General features: G+C 44.3%; 1 protein-coding gene across 2 annotated transcripts in view; it reads right to left on the bottom strand.

The window, feature by feature from the left end:
- Positions 1 to 895: 895 nt before the first annotated feature.
- LOC133475290 (transducin-like enhancer protein 1) overlaps positions 896 to 19,805 on the bottom strand; it is a 31,377-nt gene continuing 12,467 nt past the window's right edge. For both annotated transcript variants that reach the window (XM_061767917.1, XM_061767918.1), the window contains 16 exons: positions 17,715 to 17,777; positions 17,512 to 17,616; positions 14,192 to 14,408; positions 14,034 to 14,050; positions 10,448 to 10,561; positions 10,233 to 10,286; positions 9,871 to 10,020; positions 9,642 to 9,780; positions 8,906 to 9,108; positions 8,159 to 8,235; positions 7,784 to 8,033; positions 6,849 to 7,096; positions 5,055 to 5,202; positions 4,777 to 4,927; positions 3,014 to 3,090; positions 896 to 2,528 (listed from right to left, as the gene is read on the bottom strand). In XM_061767917.1, coding sequence (XP_061623901.1) covers positions 2,421 to 2,528; positions 3,014 to 3,090; positions 4,777 to 4,927; positions 5,055 to 5,202; positions 6,849 to 7,096; positions 7,784 to 8,033; positions 8,159 to 8,235; positions 8,906 to 9,108; positions 9,642 to 9,780; positions 9,871 to 10,020; positions 10,233 to 10,286; positions 10,448 to 10,561; positions 14,034 to 14,050; positions 14,192 to 14,408; positions 17,512 to 17,616; positions 17,715 to 17,777 — 2,121 coding nt within the window. In that variant the 3' untranslated portion in view covers positions 896 to 2,420. The remainder of the gene's footprint in view (positions 2,529 to 3,013; positions 3,091 to 4,776; positions 4,928 to 5,054; positions 5,203 to 6,848; positions 7,097 to 7,783; positions 8,034 to 8,158; positions 8,236 to 8,905; positions 9,109 to 9,641; positions 9,781 to 9,870; positions 10,021 to 10,232; positions 10,287 to 10,447; positions 10,562 to 14,033; positions 14,051 to 14,191; positions 14,409 to 17,511; positions 17,617 to 17,714; positions 17,778 to 19,805) is intronic.

The following is a 19,805-nucleotide window of genomic DNA, read 5'->3' as shown; positions in this document are numbered from 1 at the left end:
ATCTGGGACTTCTTTTAAATTGTGAAAAAAAAGTAATGCTAAACACATGGAGAATAATTATATACTTTCTCTCCTTTCAAACATTGTCCAGACAGTTCATAAAGGTTTTTTGTCAGCCACAGCTGGAGCCCGGGACAAATTGCATTACATTATATTCTATGCAAAACACTTTAAATGAGAAGAACAAAAGAACAGATGGTGGCTTCTCTGCAGTTGTGACTCACCTCTGTTGATGTTAATGTGGAGTCACGGTGAAGGATCTGCTTACAGCACTGGAGGACACAGTAAGGAGACGGCATCATAGTTAACAGAACCAAATGAAGTCGGCCCATTTACAAAGTATGATTTAATAACTTACATGAGGTTGCGGGAGCCAATCAGCATGACTCTGCTTGCGCTGGCACATCTTTGATACGAAAGGGAAGTACATTTTTCTGCCGTAAATGCTTCCAAGAATATGAAAATTTACCATTATTTGTAAATACTATAGGCGTAGAGTCACAAGCTAATGAATGTATCATAAAAAAAAGATTTTTCAAATGAAAATCATACATATATATATATATATATATATAAAGAACTGTTAGCACGTTATTCTTGGAATAAGCATCGACAAAGTTCATACAAGTGACTGGAAACTGTTACGTTAGCAACTGTGCTAATGCTAATGACACGGGAGGTGTCGTGGCTAGTCTGTCGCTGTTATTGATCGCAAAAGTATGTAATCAATGCAACAACAGCTCCTTATTGCAAGCAAACATCAATGATTATTTTTGCTGCTGTTTTAAGGTCAAATTATTCCATGTAGTGGCTTTTAACCAAAAATATTTATTGGGTGCAAAAAAGGGTTAATTCTGTGTTCTGGTGCCAACAAAGTCCACAACTACCACCTCAATTACAAAAACAACACCATTTATTATCTAAACTTTTCAGATTAGCTGTTAAGACCATTTAGTTTTTCTTCAACATTTCTTTTTCATGTAAAAGATGTACAAAAAACACTATTTCTAAACAACATCCCGTAAGAAACCAAAAAAAAAACCAACAACAAAAAAACAACAACACATATATACATTTTTACAAACATTCAACGGACAAAAATAGAATTGGAAAAAACAACAACAGCAAAAAAAACAAGCAGAGTTGAATTATTGTGACTTAGATGTCGCACAAATATGAGCAACGCTGATGCTTGTCACTCCTTTTGTGGGGATGCAGTTGGATTCTTGTTCATCCAGACGAGTGATGGTCAAAATAATCGACCGACCATTGATTGTTAAGACTTGTTAATTCATGGTGACTTGCTCAGAACATCAAGACTCTTTCATCCTGTAATTTCCTTTCTATGAATTAATCGATTGGGAGATTTTGGTTGCCCAACCCTCATAAAAATCATTTTAAAAAGGGTGTAAGTGAGGTCCTGTATATAATATATATATCAGTGTCTGTTATAGACTCTTATTTGGTTTGCTGTGTTTTAACTTTTCAATTCAGTATCAAATCTGTGGTGGGAAACCTTTTGAAACAGCCCCAAAACCTATCCATTCATCCATTCATCCATTTTCCATCCATTTAAGCACTTGCCCCCATTAGCCCAATCCTATCTTTGCTGACTTTGGGTGAGCGATGGGGGTACACCCTGGACTGGTCGCCATTCACACTTATGGACAATTTAGGAGTTTTCAATTATCTTCACCTGTATGTTTTAGGAATATGGGAGAAACTCCACCAGGAGAGCCTGACGCAGAGTCGAAGAGAGAACCTCTCGACTGTGAGCCGGCCGGACGTGCTAACTCGTGCTGCTCTATATATACACATTTGTTCCATTAGAATTTTTCATATTTAGAGGACTTTGGAGGACTTTATAGAAAGTGGAAAAAGGTTCCCCACCCTGCTCTTAGATGGTAAAAGGCTGTGTGGGCCTCAGGACAATTGATGGCAGGAATGGATCCGCTGATGTGATAGTGTGCGTGCGTGCGTGTGTGTATGTAGGTGGAATCGCTGTAAGGACAGCAGAGGCCGCAATGAGACGGCGTGGGCGTCTCCATGTGGGGAGCTAAGGTTCAGAGGGCAAAGAGGCAACAGACTCTGAGCACAACACTCCCCGCCTCCGAGATTCTCCTTGGCTCGCGTCCACCATTTTGTCTCCTCAGTAGTCTGTTGGCGAATTCCAGCGATGCTTGTTGGCTTTTAGTATTTACTCTGTTTTAATAAAAATGCATGCTCCGGTCGCCCGTTGGGTGATCCAGAGGAAAAAAGGGCAGTGTTGCAACCTTCGAGTAACATCTGTCTTGGTCTGTGAAACTCTGCCTCTCTTTTTCCCAGTTGCCACAAAGAAAGGGAGCGTGATGATTTCAAGCTCTAAAAATGGCCGTCGTATTCATTTTGTCAAAGGTACAGACGAGCCTTTCATTGCAGCGTTAGTAGATGACCTCATAGACAGTGGCCTTCTTGTCCCCGGAACCAGTGACGATGTACTTGTCGTCCACAGAAATGTCACAGCTAAGCACCGAGGATGATTCTTTAGACTGCAGGGGGATGGAAAAAGACACATGTAGTGTTTGAAAAACTAAAAAAAGTGAGCATAAAAACATGTAAAAGAATGTACAGCGAACCCTCGTTTATTACAGGGAATACGATCCAGACCCACCCGCAATAGAGAGACCATAAACATTTTTGGGTGCAACTTTAGCCCTCCCACACTCTTTAAACACATTGTAAATATATTTGAATGGAAAAAAAAATACAAGCACAAAACGTATAGAAAACACTATGTATTGTAGTATCTATGCCTTTCAGAGGTGGAGCCTGGTGGGTTGGCGTGTGACGTGACGAACTTGGGGGAAGATTGGGCTGTGTGGCTAAAGCTATGGCGAGTCCGCGTGCGAGTGTCTGTGTGTGAGCTGTGTGCTCATTGTTTTCATCCGCGATGAAGCAGGCACACGGTAGTAGGTGACCCATGATATAGCAAAGGAGTTTTGAGCGAGATGTGATTTGTAACAACAGCGCATACCTGGAAAATGCTGGCGCCGTATGGCGTTCTCCATGCGTTTAGCAAGTTGTCCTTCCCAGTGCTCACGAACCATTTACCTGCAGAAAAATAATGAACCGCCCCTCAATGCGAGGTGTATTCAATCCATCAAACGATCACACAAATTGTTCATGTATGTTATATTATCTTCAATAAAAGTAGGTTCATCTAGTTCACTATAATACATTAGTAACAATTTTTAAGTCTAATACACTTGAACCCTCCTTTTATGGTTTGGTCGAATTGGACCCTTCACCCATTAAATAAAAAAAATTTAAATATAAATGTTAAAAGTATTTTTTTGCAATTTGTTTAAGTCAGCCACAATGAAATGAATGAATCAATGAAAATAGCAATGGGCCTGCTAAAAATCATTGTGTTTTGCTGACATGTCTGTACAGATTCTCAGTCATCCAGATCATGTAATCCGCAAAGGTTGACTCGGGGCAACTGAACTTTTTGTTGAGTTTTTTCGTGTTTCCCAAAAACATTCAAAAATGACTTCGGCAATTAGGCAAATGATTTTTCAGTTCATCACTGAATAGGTTGCAGAGGCAAAAATTTTTTTTTTCTAACTTTCCAGGGGACGCTACCGAACAAGTTGTGTTGGGAACGACCAAAAGAATTTTTTTCACCAGGATACACACGCCTGCAAAAAATAGGTGTGTTTCCGAGCATGTTGAGGCCCCCCAAAAAGGTGATTACTTTGACAGCAGAATAATAAACACCGCGCTTCCCTAAATATAACCACCTTTTTCACGCAGATACGAAGCGGATAGCAAAGTGATTCTCAACCACTGTGCAATTATCCAATTTCAATTATCTATTACAAATAATAGGTCTTCATTCAGCTATCTATGCCTGTGACGTAAAGTGACAGGCAGAACAATTAAATGCTCTTCCAGTGGATGTCACAAAGTACAATTAACCTATGTATCCACCTGATGAGATCATCAGTATTTTTGTTTGGTGGTGCGCTGGGACATTTTTCTCATGGAAACTATTTGCCTCGGCTCAGTAAAGTTTCGGAAACAAAGAGCCATTGGTCGCCAACCACCGAGCCGTCGACCGCTACAAGGTCACACAGAGAGACTGAACTAAAAATATTTTATTCATCAGAGTGTGAAAAAAGTTGTATTTTAATAATCAGGTGTATAGACGTCAAACTGTTTGTAATACGACATATAAAAAAAGTTAGTCCTACGAGCTAGAAAAACATTTGTAGAAAACAAACATCTTTGGAAAGCTGGAAAGGGGAAAAGGCAAAATGAGGGATAAGATGAAGAGCCTCCAACTTCCAAGAAAAAGTAAGCCGCATTTAAAAGATTATATCAGCAGTCCTACTTAAAATATGAGTTTATCGCAACCGGTGACTGTCATGCACTAACCCTGCTTTGCCTAATAAGTGGAAAACAAAGCACTGAATTCCTTGCTCACATTTCCAACCTCCTATCTTTGTTAAGCTGGATTTTCTCTAATGACGGCGACCAAACAATTTCACGGACTAACACTTCGGGTGTCATTGTCTCCAATTACCCCAAGATAGGACCGCCTCGTTAAAGAGAATCAAGCACTAGGCTCCCATCAATTACAACTACGTAACGGTAAGTTTAAATTTCATTCATTGGTTTTTCCTTGAGTGTATGGCAGTCAAAATATTGCGTAACGTGAAACCGGTCCGTAGCGTAACAAAGGTTGGGAGACACAGAGCTGGAGCAGAATATAGCGGACTGCTGCTGACTTACCGCAATAGGCAAACTGCAGAGAGAGCACACAGCTTTCATGGAGATGCAGCTGATATTTGTCCGGCTTGGTCACGTGAAGGACCTCCACATTACTGCTCTCCATGCCCACGGCCAGCCACTCTCCTGTCGGACAGTAGCCGAGAGAGAATATCTGGACAGAGAAGGGAGAATCGGACGTCACTGGCGAGTATGTGACCGACTGTGTTGGCGGGCGGGAGGGGCTGGTTCTGCGGTGAATGTTTTGGAGCGCACGCGGCGTTCCCGAGCCCAGAACGCACCTGCGACGTGAAGTCATGCTGCTGCAGTTGACGTCCCTCTCGCAAATCCCACGACCGGACGGTGTTATCCAGGCCTCCGGTCCACAGCTTGGTGCCATCATTGGAAATGTCAATACAGCTGGCTCCGTCTGTGTGGCCCTGGAACTGCCTGCGGGGTGGGTACAAACATACGCGCACACACCACTTACTTTCGCACACCAAAGCATACTACACTAGTGGACGCAAAAGTTCTGGGGCATTCACCTGTGCCTTTGATATACTTTGAAAGTATTGACATACTTGGTCTCCCATTCCGTGTTCTGTTTATACAGAACAGACACCAAGGAAAACGGTTCCATGATTTTCATCCAATTTTCTTGTCTTTGCAATTACTGGTACACTTGCTTGTAATGCAACACGATGAGAGAAGTGGGAAAAAATGCAATAAAATGCCAGATTTAACAAGCTGTGTAAAAGCCACTACTACTAAGTTTCATGTCATGTTATATGGTTATCACAACAGATCGTCTTATGTCCAACTTTGGACTATGTGGTTCTGTTATATGTTTTAACAAATTATTAACCAATCGAAAGTATTGAAAACACTTGGAAAGATACAAGTATTGACAAGGATATTGGCCACTTATGGGGGAAAATGAACCATATTTGGCAACTTAAACTTGGGTCAAAAGGGCAAGTTTTTACTACTACTAACTACGATGAAAATAAATTCTAGAAAAGGTGTAATACGAAGTTAGTTGATCATTATCATAAATATAATCCTCCATGAATACATCAAGTTAGAATCTTTATGAACAGTGAACCCTCGTCTATTGCGGGGGATACACTCCAGACTCACCAAAAATAGTTCAGATAATCTGCAATATAGAAACCAAATATTTTTTTTATATATATATAGTTTTATCCGTCTTGTTTAAAATTATTAATATACACTTATTTAAAGATATTCGTTCACGGCGGTTCTCATTCTCAAGAGGCAAAGTTTGCTTTTTGTCACTGCAAGTTGACGTTTACTGGAAAACATACATCAAATTGAGAGCAATACACAACTATATTGTCTATCAAGACCAAAATGTTCACCAAACCATTAAATGGTGTCTAACGAAAGTCCGCTAGCCTAATGCTAACATATCATTTGAAATGCCATAGACGGGCTGATGAGAATTAGATGAATGTAATCACAACCCTTCAACCAACTGCCACTCGAACACACACGGTGCAACATCACATAAAGACACAGCATACAATAATTCTCTCTGCTCTGTAGAAACGACGATTACTTGATCTTTTCTGGTTCTTCCTCTTGCTCTTAACTCTGCCATACCTACATCCAGTAGAGCTCAGTGCTACCAGGCATGTTGTGGCTCTGTGTGGTACTACACTGAAGGTACGCGCGCGCACAGGATTGGTTAAAATTCTGCGATATAGTGGTGGCGCACGCAATGAACTGCGATACAGCAGGGGAACGCTGTATTTCAAAAGCTCATTTCACGCCGCCTTCCCGGCAAATAACAGTGGAGACTGGGTTTATTTGCCTCGGTCTTGCAGAGAAAATTTGCCCAAGCCCTGTTGCAGCTTTTCACATTTAGAGAATTAGATACATGGTGACGTCAGCACCGACGACAACTGCTTTTGACACAAAGGGGTGTGGGCGGTGAGTCTCGAGTGGGAAACATTACACTCTGGTCACAGCTTCCTGCTATCTGCCCTTTGTTCATGTTATGATTAATGGGTCCATTCCATTTAGGTGGAAGAGCGCCAAACGTGTGTGGGTGTGTGTGTGTGTGTTCTTACCTAACCAGCGTCTGGTTGTGCAAGTCCCACACGGCGATGTTGCCGTCGCTGCAGCACGAAAAGCACACCTTGGAGTCCGGGCTGATGGCCAGAGCGTAGCACGCCGGCGCCGACGACGTCAGCTCAGCCTTGATCCTGGGGGTGGGCGTGGCCAGGTCCCAGATGGACAGTGTGCTGGCCTCGCCGCCCACGATCAGAGTGCGGCCGTCAGGGAGGAGGCGGCAGGAGCGGATATAGTTGTCCCGGTTCTGTGAGGTAGATGAATAAATAGCATTCATTCATGGAATTTAAACCAACTGATCATTTCCTTTGTATTGAGCAGCAGCCTGAAAGTGTGGCTGGAGCTCAACTTATCATAACTGACATCATGTCTGTTGGAAAGTAAACAAGTTGAAAATGGGTCAGAGAGATTATCCTGAGCGTGGTGTATGTTAAATGTGATTTTTCCTCCCTATTCTGCTTAGAAAACTGTCGGGACCGATTATTGTTCATGTTAACCCTGTTTAACATTTACGATCGCAAATCCTTCAAGGTTCAACCATGCCATGGAATCCCCGATTGTGAGGTGAAACAGAACGATAGTAAATTAACAAAGCTCGCTCAAGCTCGCACTGTTGTCAGACACAAACAGAGGAGCAAATGGTTGTGTTGCATGTTTGTATAACGTGTCTAAAACAAATCATTCGCCAAAATAAAAGCAACGAGGAGAAGCGCAACCACTATGTTAGTTACCAGATAAGCCAACAGTCAGCCTTGCTTCTTGCAGTTCTATGACTATTCTTTCATCCATAGTAAGCGGCATTTCAAAAGTAGGTTAAAATGTTGAAAATTGCTGTGCGTGTGTCCATGCGTGTGTCCCGCTTTATTAATAGTGCACTCCATTTTGTCTGAATCGCCTCAAGACGCGATAAACCAAAACTCCATTCCTTACTCACCAAACAGTCGAGTTGCGACACGGGACTCTTGTTCCCGGGGTGACTGATGTCCCACACCTTGACGCAGCCCTTCCCGCCCGTGTAGACATGCCGCGTGGGATTACTGATGGTGACGGCGCAGACCACCTCGCCGTGGTTGAGCGTGTTGATCTGGCGGGCGTGGCGAGGAATACCTGGGCCAACCAGGGCGTCGGGGGGGAACGGCACCGGCTGCATTTGTCCGTCGGCCGCAACGTGGAAGGAATAGGCACTAGGAAAGAAAACGCATGGACAAAGAAGGAGCACGTTAATTATTGCTTAGTAGCAGGGATGCGTTCAATGACCTCACATGTTCTCGCGCTAATCAGACAAACAAGTTGCTGCAAAGTCACTTACGGCTTGCCACCAGGGATTCCTGTCAGACTGGGAGGCATTCCAGGAACCCGCATGTGAGGGTGCGGATCAAAGCCGACCTTGATGAGAGACCGCACAGACACTTTATGAGCACAGTGCAAACACACACACACACACACACACACACACACAATCACACAGGCACTGACAGCACTTCGGCACATAAGTCTCGTGAGCACAAAGCAAACAAGAACACACAATCTGAAAATGGAATGACAAGGGGTAAGAGCCTGTAAACACAGAGACTAAAAGCTGTCAGTACCTTCCCAACACACGTAGACACACACACACAAACACACCCAACCTGACACACAAACAGCTGCTGAGTACACACAAGCAGAGTTATGGCAAACTGTTGCTCAGACACAGGCACCACTTGACTTAACCTATTTAAACAGTGTAATGAACACTATATAAATACAGCAATGAGTGATGAGCTTGTTGGAAAATAAACTCACCCCTCATCTGACTGAACAAATACAGGGAGTCCTCGTTTAACAACGTACCAACATTTGCACCGTTGTCCATCGCTAACATAGTAGTAAAGCCATCATTTGTTTTACTCTGTTGTTATTTACTGAAATTATGACTTTACTACTGTGCTAGTTAGTGTAAGGTAGGGATAAACTACGGCAGATTCTGACGTGTGTACAAATTTGAGCTACAGCATCGCTGTAAACTCGGGACTTTCAGTAAACATCTGAAAATCACAACGGTCCTACTACTCACCATCGGCGAGCGGCCATATGCGGCCACTGCGGCGGCGGCGGCAGCGGCGCTCATCTGAGGCGAAATGTTGTGCAATCCGGCAGCGTAGGCAGCAGCGCTGGCCGCCCCGGCCAGGTCACCGTTCATCCCCGCGGCGTGTGGCAACATGCTAAACGCCCCCGGGTACGGCCCGGGCACCGCCAGAGGCGTCCTGAGGCCTGCGGCTGAGAGGAGACGAAGAGCACTGCTAGATTGATATAAGACCTGTGAAATTAAAGCTGTGGCTATTTAAGGCCAGATGCCCTTGTAAATTAATGTGGCAACAATGAAGCTTTGGCTTCAGACACGTTCAGTCTAGATTGGATCAGCAGGGAGGTAGAGCTTAATAAATATTCATCACATAGATGCTGGTTGAATTCAGACTGAAGCAATTAGTGAGTATTTACCTCACTAATATTAATGAGCCTCCACTGTAATGGGTCCATCATGGTCACATGATCTACTAGTGTGTCAGCCTAGTGAGGCAAAACATCCTCCGCTAAAGACATGAACATTTTTTTTTTCCTGTACTTTGTTTTTAAATGTCTTCTTGCGCTTCGTATTTAAATGCTTTTCATCTTGTAATTTCATCTTCTGTGTATGAAATGCCCTATGCAAATACATTTGCCTTGGCTTTTAATGATAAAAATCTTATTTAAGAATATTTAAGGATTCTCAGACACTCTGAGTGATAGTTTTGTTTTAAGGAGAGGCGTACGAGGTGGATGTGGGATCTCCATGGAGGGGGGTTTTGAGAGGCTTGGCCGGACACCAGGTGTGGAGCTCGGCCCCGGGGTGGAATCCCCTCTTGGCGTGGGCGTGCTTGACTTGAGCCCAGGGGTGCCTGCTTTGTCTCGCTGCCACACAGACAAAACATAAATGTTATGTTATGTTAACCTAGGCTGGTTGTGATAACTGACAAAAAAAATTCTAAACAAGATCCGAACCATTGCCATCTCTTTGGATTTGAGGGAGGAGGAGCTAGCCGACGATGCGGTCGAAGCGGGACTGCAGGGGTCCTTCTTGAGGAGACGTGCTTTATCCAAGCCATTTTCTCTTGGGGAGGGCAGGGGCGTGCCACGAGGGGAGGGTTGCTCCTGCCCGAGAGATAACCATCCATATAATTAATTACCGGAGAGCAGAATTCCTGTAATAAACCTGTTAGCATTCGAGGAAGAATCCCGTGTGGGCTGTAATGAATGTCAATCAAGCAAGGTCCATGCCTCTGCAGGATTGTAATGAAGTTTTGCATTAATCTACTTTTTAAAAAAAGAACTTTGATGAAAAGGAGGAGTACAAATATGCTGACCTCATTTGAGACATCCACCACTAAATTATCATCGCTCTTCTCCCCGTCGCTATCCTGCAAGGATAAAATATCCATTAGCGCTTTCTCAAACACCCTAAAGGGAAATTGATGAATATTTAAGTGCAAATAAGGCATTATTTTTCCATGATGGTGTCTTTGTAAGTGAACAGAACAGAGGAGTCCTTGTGTTCCGCTGAACGGGAAGCTTATCTTACATAGTGGCTCGAGTCCTTGTCCTCCACTTTGCGCTTCTTGTTGTCGTTTGAAAAGTCGGGTCCGTTCCGTCGCTTGTCTGAGTTGCGGAGGCCTTCGGGCAGCAGCGAGTTACTCTGCACAGCGGGAGACAGAATGGAGGTTAAGAAAGTCTCCCCGTACTATTTGGGGTTCGTGACTACACTGTACATTGAAGATATGGTCCAGATCCGCCCGCTAGAGGTGAAAATGTGCGATATAAAGAGACCATATTTTTTGGATAGTTTTAACCCTTACAACACGCTTTAAAACGCTTATATTTATTAAAATACACTTATTAAACAACATTGTAAAGGCATTGGAACACACACGAAAATGCAAGCATAAAATGTATAAAATACTGTACATGTTGTGGTGTTGGTGTGTTAGAGCTGTGTCTTTAAGAGGCGGGGTCTGGTGAGGTGCCATGTGACTGCACCCATATTTCTCAGGGCGCTTGGATCTCTGGGTGACCAGATACAGGGGGGGGGGGCTCGGTTTACGGAGGCCCCAACACACAAGGTTATGGCGTGCAATTAATGTATTGTTTCATACTTATGGGCCTATACGTGTATTTTTATACAAATATTTACTGTAATTATGACTTTACTATCTGCACTGTCAGTGTAGGTTAGTCATACATTATTGCACATTCCAACAAATGTACAAATTCAGGTTTTTTTTTTTAAATCCAATCTGCACACATTGAGATCAGCTTTTCCCCAACGCACACCATCATGCTGAGAGCACGATGTAATGAATATGATGCAGTCTTGAAGTTAAAGGAGGGCAGTTTTTGTTTTCTCTCGTACCAGTGTTTGTACTGCATGTGTAATAAGAGACCTTTTTTGTGGGTGCAGCTTGTATGACCAAATTTTACGGTAAATGCTTTCACTAATGGAAAAGCGTCAACAAAGGGCAGTTGTGTTGAGCCGAATTGGAACCACGGAGTGAAAATAACTTGTGAGTCCCCTCACCCCCAAAACCACATGACAAATGACTAAATACGTCTGACATATTTGTGGTGTTTCGGGCCAGAACTCGCCATTTAATGGTCACTGTGGGAGGCGGTGCATTATAGGGCTCCTGTAAACCTGTCCAGTTTTGCACCACTTTTTTTTTTTTTTTTTATAAATCATTTCCGACGAAAATCTGGTGGGAACACGTCGCACCAGACCGCACTTTCCTTTTAATGACAGCCACTCTGCGCCCGTGTGTGGAGCAGGTTAAAAAAACAGAGCGGTCTTATTAGCAAATAGGTTAAGAGCTCACAGGAGCGCGAATTAAGTGGCCACACACATACACACACACACACACACACCTCTGAAGTTGATGATTATATTAAGTGGCTCTTAAAATGTAACCGCGCTGCCTCTCCTGCCTATGTGTGTTGAGATGTGTGCACACAATGTGTAATTGACTGTGAAAGTCTATGTGTGTATTGCTTGCATAACGCTTGTGTGTCTCCAAAGCATACATACACCACAAAGCACACACTAAGCACCCCCCCCCCCCCCCACACACACACACACACACACACACACAGCCTCCTGACCAAAGGCTCCCATTGTTAATGGATTAAAGCTAGATGTCGAGTCCATTATAGTCTCAACTTGTCAATGAAATGTGCATCCAGCATACACAAACACACATGCGCGTGCACACATCAAGCAGCAGGGTGGGAGCACTGACAGTGTTGGGGCAAGGTGTGGGGGTAGGGGATAAATGTAAAAAGGAAGAGGAGAGGAGGGGGGTGAGAAAAAATGGGGGGAGTGGATGAGGAGATTAGAGGACAGAGAAGATGGAGGAAGGGTGTGAGTGTATAGAGGAGAAGGAAGGGTGACAAGAGACAAGGGGGGGGGGGGGAGAATCTGCCTTCTACTACAGCCCCCTGTAGGCCCCCCCCCCAATCCCACCCGTCCCGCCTACACCTTTATAAAAGGGTTTTAGTGGGCTGAACTCAGAAGCGCTGACCCGCAAAACATAAGCAACCCCTCCTCCCTTTTCCCTATTTGCCTTTAGCATGATCACACACACACACACAGACACACACACACACACACTCAAGTGTCATATGACTGCTGCACCTTCACCCCTCCCCTTACCCAAGCCCTCCTCTCTGACTGGTGGCGATATTAAACACAATGAGAGTCTTTAAGCGCGGGATCAGGGGCAGTGGGTGGGGAAGGGGTTATGAGGTGGGGGGTAATCTGCTCACTGAGGTGTTAAATAGGCACAACAATGCAGGCTAGGCTGGGCTGGAGGAGTGTGTGTGTGCGTGCGTGCGTGTGTGTACGAGAGAGCGAGCGTGCTAAAAGGCTCATTTGGCAGAGAAAGGAGTTCAGAGCGGTTATAGGGCAGAACTAAGCAGGCAACCAAAGCTCCCCGTCCTTTCCCCAAGAGAACACATAAACACTCACACGTGTACACACACACACGGACGCACACACACACACACACACACACGTTGTCTGTCAAGCTTAGCCACAGACGCCATCTAGGTGTGAACGCACGGTTAAAACAATTACGAGGCATTGGCATGCTTAATGTCACGGTGAGGCAAGCTTCATTGATCCCACGAGTAGAAAAAAATGGGGAGGAGAAAGTCAAAACCTTGCAAAGCAACAGGTGCACTCCAGCTAGAGTGCTAGAAAGTTCCTGTTTTGACTTGGAAAGGGACCATATTGAAATCTTTGTAAATAGTTGGATCTCTGGAGTCCCTCCCACCCATCAAATGTAAAATTAAACAACCAAATAAATATTTTTGTGAGCTGCCTTTTTCTGAAAACATGTGTGAGCAAGATCTTCAGAACTTTGTCAAATTTACATAACAACACGCCCCCAAACTGAATTTCTCCGCCCATGGCACGCTATTTACAAATGGCGGCTGGACTCCACCGAAGCACTATCACGTTAAAGCCATAAGGTAAGCAAAGCAGCAGTGTTAGCACAGATTAGATAACGACGCTTCTGATAACCGGCACATACTCGAATGTTCGGCGAAATTGTCAACAAGGAGGCGGGGGGTCATTTGTGCTTAACAGAGTTCGTGTTCCCTGTATGTGCCACATGCGTGGATCCGCTACACTAATTGAAAAGTGTACTTCGGCAGCTTGGGGATGAAGTGCTGCTTCCAGAAGTGAAAATACAATAACAATTTTATGGGTACTCACTTCATGGGGGTGGATTGCAAGCACATTTCATTTGCTGTCTGGACACGGGGGATTGAACATTTCCTGCTCTAGAGGGAGTCTCAGAGTCTCCACAATTTCCCAATAACAACCCAAAAAGTCGCTAGATTTGTTGCTAGTCACTTTAAAAAAAAATCAAAATAAAACATAATACATAAAAAAAAGGTTTCATCGTCATAAAAAACGAAAGCTGTAGTTGAGAGTGTGACAATTGGATGTTAAGGTGAGTGTAATTTTTTATCCTTTGTGTATTTTGACAGAAGAAACAAGAAACCTTGGAAATTATTTATGTAATAACATTGGTTGTGGATGTTTTTCCTTTTTATTTTTATTGATTGATTGATTTTTTTTTTAAAGAACTGTGAGTAAAGGTACTTACGGTGCCAGGTTCCCGATCTGTTATGGCAGAAAATGTGATGTCATGGAGTAAAAAGAAAGAGAAAACAAACAAGATAATGATAAAAACAATGGGGAAAAAAATCACATTTCCAAATAATCCAGAGTGGTCTGCATGTTAAATTGAGAAATAATCAAAACCTCTCAAGTGCTCAGGTCCTCCGGTGTGCGAGTCAGGCCCGGACAAGTGGGACTTCTTATCAGCGCCGTCTTTCCCTGCCAGATGGGGGGGCATGGCACCGAGTGCTCCAGAGAGCGCCAGCAGGCTGGCAGAACCGCCAAGCTGTGAGGGATGCAGGCCAGCGGGGTGAGGTGTAAGGGGCACAGGGGCGCTGCCGTGGTTGTGTGATAGATGCTGCTGTTGGCAGAGACAGACAGAGACAGAGTGACCAATGGTAATTCAAGAGGAAATAGTCTGTGTGATTGAGCGCTAAAAACAGCTAAGTTTGTTTCAGCGCGGTAGCTGGAATGCCAGGCTGTCGATAGCACTTTGTTTGGAAGTCGAAGCATTGCATTTATACTCTACCAGAATTCAGCACAATTCATATACCAACAGGAAATTATGCCACATGATTTTGATCTGCATGCAGTCAATTTGGTTAAGTCAAGTTACAATTTGTCAGTCGTCAGCTCAAAACATTACGTCATAAGGTGTAATCAAACGAGTCTTTGCTTGTCCGAAAAACAAATGCCTCTTTTACACAGGGATACTAACATTAAAAAAAAAACTGACACAACCAAGCAGAAACTGACATTCACCTTTTACGTAGAACCTATTAAAGCAGGTTCTTGCCTCAACTGTGGGAAATTTCACACAGTGACGGTCAGATAATTATCTGGTGTGATATATTAAATACTTGTCGTGTTTAACACTAAAGGACAAGAGAAGCGAGCGTTGGGGTGTTATACTTCACACAGGCTCTGATATGATTTCCAAAGGTGGGAAATTGCCAAGCTGACTGAATCACCCCATTCCGTGCAAGTGCCTTTTACACAGAAAAAGACTTGCAAACTCCACACAGGAAGTGGCACACCACGAACCTCAGAACTCTACGGCAGAAGCGTTAACCAACACAGTGCTGGTGTACTTGTTAAATATGTGATGTAATAAAAGGAGAAAAACGAACAGAGTGCACTGTTTCTTCTGCGTCTGGACTCACAGCATCTCAACAAGCTGCTGCAGTTGACAAGGAGGTGAACACATCCTCTACCCCTGCCCCCATCCTACCCCGTCAACCCCCTTCCTCCTCCTCCCTCTGGGGTCAAACACTAAACAATACTGACAGCTGGGATCAGAGTCTCTGAGATGGAGGAAGTGGTGGGGGCAAGGAAGGAATGATAGAGGAGGGAAAAGGTGGTGGTGGTGGTGGTGAAGGGGGGTGGGCGCAGCTGCTGCTTACACTGTCAGGTCTTGTGAGGGAGTGATGGTGGGCAGGGGGGAGTGAAGGAGAAGAGTTTGGCTGGCAGCGCCGCTCTCTCTTTCACACCAAATCAGACGCTCGTCTGAGCGTGAAATTCCTTTGTGTTCCAAAACATCATTATTGCCTCCTCAGACAGTAGCCGAGAGAATCCAAGCTCACTGATTTGCCGCGGGGAAGGGGGTGGGGGGAGCAGGAGCAGGAGGAGGAAGGATATAAAGGGTTTGGGATGGGGGGGTGATTCAGGGACGACACAGGAGGTGGCTCGGCAGGGGTGGAAGGAGAGCTGAAGGTCAAACCGACTTTTATCTCACCTAATTGACTAAACGACTACCTCTGCTGTACCGCTCCTCCATTCTGTGTCCAAAACAACGAAATGGTTTTTAGCCTCTACTCCCATCCACACATACACGCACGCACGCAGTGGACTGCCAAACAAACCCACACAAGCGCACACACACGTCACACTTGATCAGCCAAACGTCCACACACACAGCGAGTCTTGATAAACAAGGCAGGCACACATCTGACACTCCCTCCTCCTCGTGCCCCCCTCTCCGCCTGTTGTTTTCACACACACACACACACACACACACACACACACACACACACACACACACGCACGCAAAAACACAGTGACGCAAGAAAACAAATAGGACCCCTGATGGGAGCAAATGGAGGGGAAGTATTGGCGGAGCGCAGTTTGTCATGAGATGTTGGCGTGAGCATATGCACGTATGTGTGTCTCTCTGTGTGTGTGTGTGTATGTGGGGGAAGGGGTATGGTGGAGGCAGGGCCAACACGCTTCATTACACACATTTAACTCACAAATGGGGTGAATGACAGGCTGGCGTGGGAGATGAGAGAAGAAGGGGAAGAGGGGAGCGCAAGGGGGCAACACCATGACCCACCCAACAAGCCCCCCTTTTACAAACACTAAAATCCTGCAATTAAGACTCAGAGCAACTGCCTAATCTAACTCTACACCCCCCCCCCCCCACTTCACCTATCATCTCTGTTCTAACAACACCTATCAGTCCACACCAACTAACAAGCCAACACTTGCATCCATTTCTCAGAAGACAACCTTTGCTCAGCTAAAGCCCAGGCGACCTGTCCCTTTCCCCCAATTCCCTGTAAGTCAACCCCAAACCCCTTCCTTTAGAAGGTCCACAATCAAGTTGAGCATCCTCAAACACTCGACCTCCCTATTATACTGCCTGTAAAAGCTGGCATTCGTTCACAATCTCATTGGCCTGGAGACCAGTTGGCGACATTCAATTCAGACGTTCATTCAAAAGTTAAATGTAACCTAATGTCACAAAACCGCCATCAATTGTCTCTAAAACGCATGTGGACATCTCTACTTATGTTCACTTCAACCTCTGAAAATATCAGAAGGATCGTCTCAATATTTCGGATTTTTATGGCCGTTAAAGCACTCTCATAAAAGAGGACTGTCTCAGACACCCCTGTGCCGCACTCAGCCACCAGAAAACAGACAAAACTTCGGGACACGTCATACCTGCATTTAAGTGTTTGACACCAAAAGAACAGAATACTTAGACCACTAATAAGTTACTAGTGATGTAAATATTCTTTGCTTTTGCTGTCGAATTCTCAAATGGGCGGCCTGCAGCAAGCTACAGCTGCACCCACAAGCAACAAACACCGCACCTGCCGTACATTACTTGTTTTTTCTTCCACTATGTTCTTAGAATTGTGGGGAGATTGTTGATTAATAATGTCTTTAAGATTGTTGGTCAATAACGTCTTGAAGATTAAATATCTTGGGCATTTTAGAATAATATTTTTTAAGTATTGCTTCCTAAAGCACTCTTCTAATCAATACAGCAGGAACAGGAAATCAGAACATTGGGAGACTTTTAAAAATAATGATGAATTAATTACGGATCTATAGTCAAATGCCCGTCACAAGTCCTGATGACACTTTTAATACAGTATGTACAGGATTTATTTAACCTGGGGTACTATAGACATGAAGACAGATGTACATAGGTAAGCAAGAGGATAGATACACACCGTAGGTGGAAGACCAGGCAGTCCCCGTACCCCAATGACGGCATTGAGCTCGGCCATAGTCACCTGCTTGGCCCGCTCCACTGCTTGGACCACCTGCTGCTGATGCTGCACAACACATGCACACACAAACACAATGTTCACTTCCAAGGACCGTTGTAGCAGATTTGTAGGCATAGGTAGAGAGACAGGGGAGGTGTGCTCACCTCCTGCGAGAGGAAGGGGATGACTTGCGCGCAGATGGTGTTGAGTCTCTTGGCAATCTCGGTCTGTGGGAAAGCAAAAGGCGCAACGAGAATCTAGTTACGTAATCAGGAGATGTTGCTAACAATAATGAAGCAAGACAACATGAGGGAAGACAGCAATCATCCACATCAAACACTGGTAGTTTGTGGCCTTTAGTCTATTGTCCACATACAAAGTCACTAAAAAGCATTTTTACTGGAAAAAAAATCAAATAAAAATCACTCTAACGATAGTTCCCCATGGGGTTGGGGTCATTTAGTTACTCAACTGCAGAGAGTGCCAGGGGTCTATTAGGGGCAAGCCTGTTTTTGTAGATATCTAATCTAAATAAATGAGAATGTCTTTTATTTCAGTACCTCATTTCCCCAAAATTGAAACTCCTATATTGTGTACATTCACTATAGTAACAGTACACACAGAGAAATATTTCATGATTTCATTTTAATTATCTTTATAAATGTGATGATAATAACTAACAGCTAACGAAACCATTTCAAGAAATGAGAATACAGTGGAACCTGGTGTTACAAATTTAATGTGTTCCGTCACCCCATTCTCAAACAGAAATGTTTGCAAACTGAGGTAATGTTTCCCATTGAAATGAATGATAATGCAATTAATCCGTTCCAGTCACAGAATGTTATATTTATGTTATTTTTATTCTTGTGTGATTAGAAACATATACTGTGCAATATAGAAATAGGTAAAACTGGTTAGCACATCTGCCTCACAGTTCTGAGGACCAGGTTTCCGCCTGTGTGGAGTTTGCATGTTCTCCTCGTGCCCGGGTGGGTTATCTCCGGACACTACGGTTTCCTCCCACATTCCAAAAACATGCGTGGTAGGTTGATTGAAGACTCTAAGTTGCCCGTAGGTGTGAATGTGAGTGCGAATGGTTGTTTGTTTCTATGTGCCCTGCTATTGGCTGGCGACCGGTTCTGGGTGTACCCTGCCTCCCGCCCGAAGATAGCTGGGATAGGCTCCAGCAGCCCGCGACCCTAGTGAGGAAAAGAAAATCGATGGATGGGTTCGCTTAAATCACTGTGCAATGTCACAGCATTTTTGGATACAGTAATGTTTACGTTGACTGTGGTTCCTGCTAGGCCTAAATTGCCATTTGATGTAAAAAAAATAATAATAATTTAAAAATTTTAAAAATGAAAAAAATGTTTAAAAAAAAAAAAAAAAAAAAAAGATATCTGAAGCACAGAGCCAATGATGTTTTTGCAGCAGGAGAGAAAAAGCACAAAGTTCTGAACCTTCTGAAGCCATACCAAGACATGTAGCAAATTCAAGGTGGCGAAAGCATACGAACCCAAGAGCTTCTCTCTCCAATTATCGGGAGAGGGCTCGGGTTTCTCGCTTTCTTTTTCATTCTTGCCTCCGTCCATTCTGCACTTGTCCCCCTTTCGCTAACAGCACTTAAACATAATCTCATCAGCTCCTAACTTCATTTGCTGGGCCCCGAGTATCCATGCCAACACATCCGCCCTGATCCTCTTCCCCCACTCCTTCACCCGGAGGTGGCTACAATCGTCTGAAAGCAGATATCCCCTCAGCAGCGTCGAATCTGATAAGCGGCCTCGTGTTACACGTCATCCAATCAAAGAGATATGAAGGAGGTCGGGGTGAATAGGGAATCATTGGGGCTGTGACACGCCGCGATGGCTCATTGCTACACGAAAGTACCTTTAGACGCATAAACAAAAGCTGCATGTAACACTAAGGGTCTTTGGAAGTTCATGCCACCTTTTCCACTGCACAGTACCAAAATAGTACCACTATAGTCACGGGAAACTTAAAAACCACTGCCGATTGAACGCATTTTTAGAAATGACACAAATAGCAATGAATGAGAGTGACACTCGTTCCTGTATTCTCTTCTCTGCATTTGGCTGTTTGAGAGGAGACTAAAGGCCTCTTTATACTCCTGCGGTCGCCAACGGCCGCATTGCATCACGTGAATGACGAATTGCCGCGTGCAGCACCTCTGCGTAGCTTGCCGCGCACCCGACAAAAATAGTTGCTGCGCGTCGAACCCCATGGAGATC

Source organism: Phyllopteryx taeniolatus, chromosome 3 (assembly GCF_024500385.1).
Source record: "Phyllopteryx taeniolatus isolate TA_2022b chromosome 3, UOR_Ptae_1.2, whole genome shotgun sequence".
NCBI classification, from domain to species: Eukaryota; Metazoa; Chordata; class Actinopteri; order Syngnathiformes; family Syngnathidae; genus Phyllopteryx; species Phyllopteryx taeniolatus.
The sequence above is the reverse complement of the archived record's forward strand: the minus strand, read 5'-3'. Positions and strand labels throughout refer to the sequence as shown.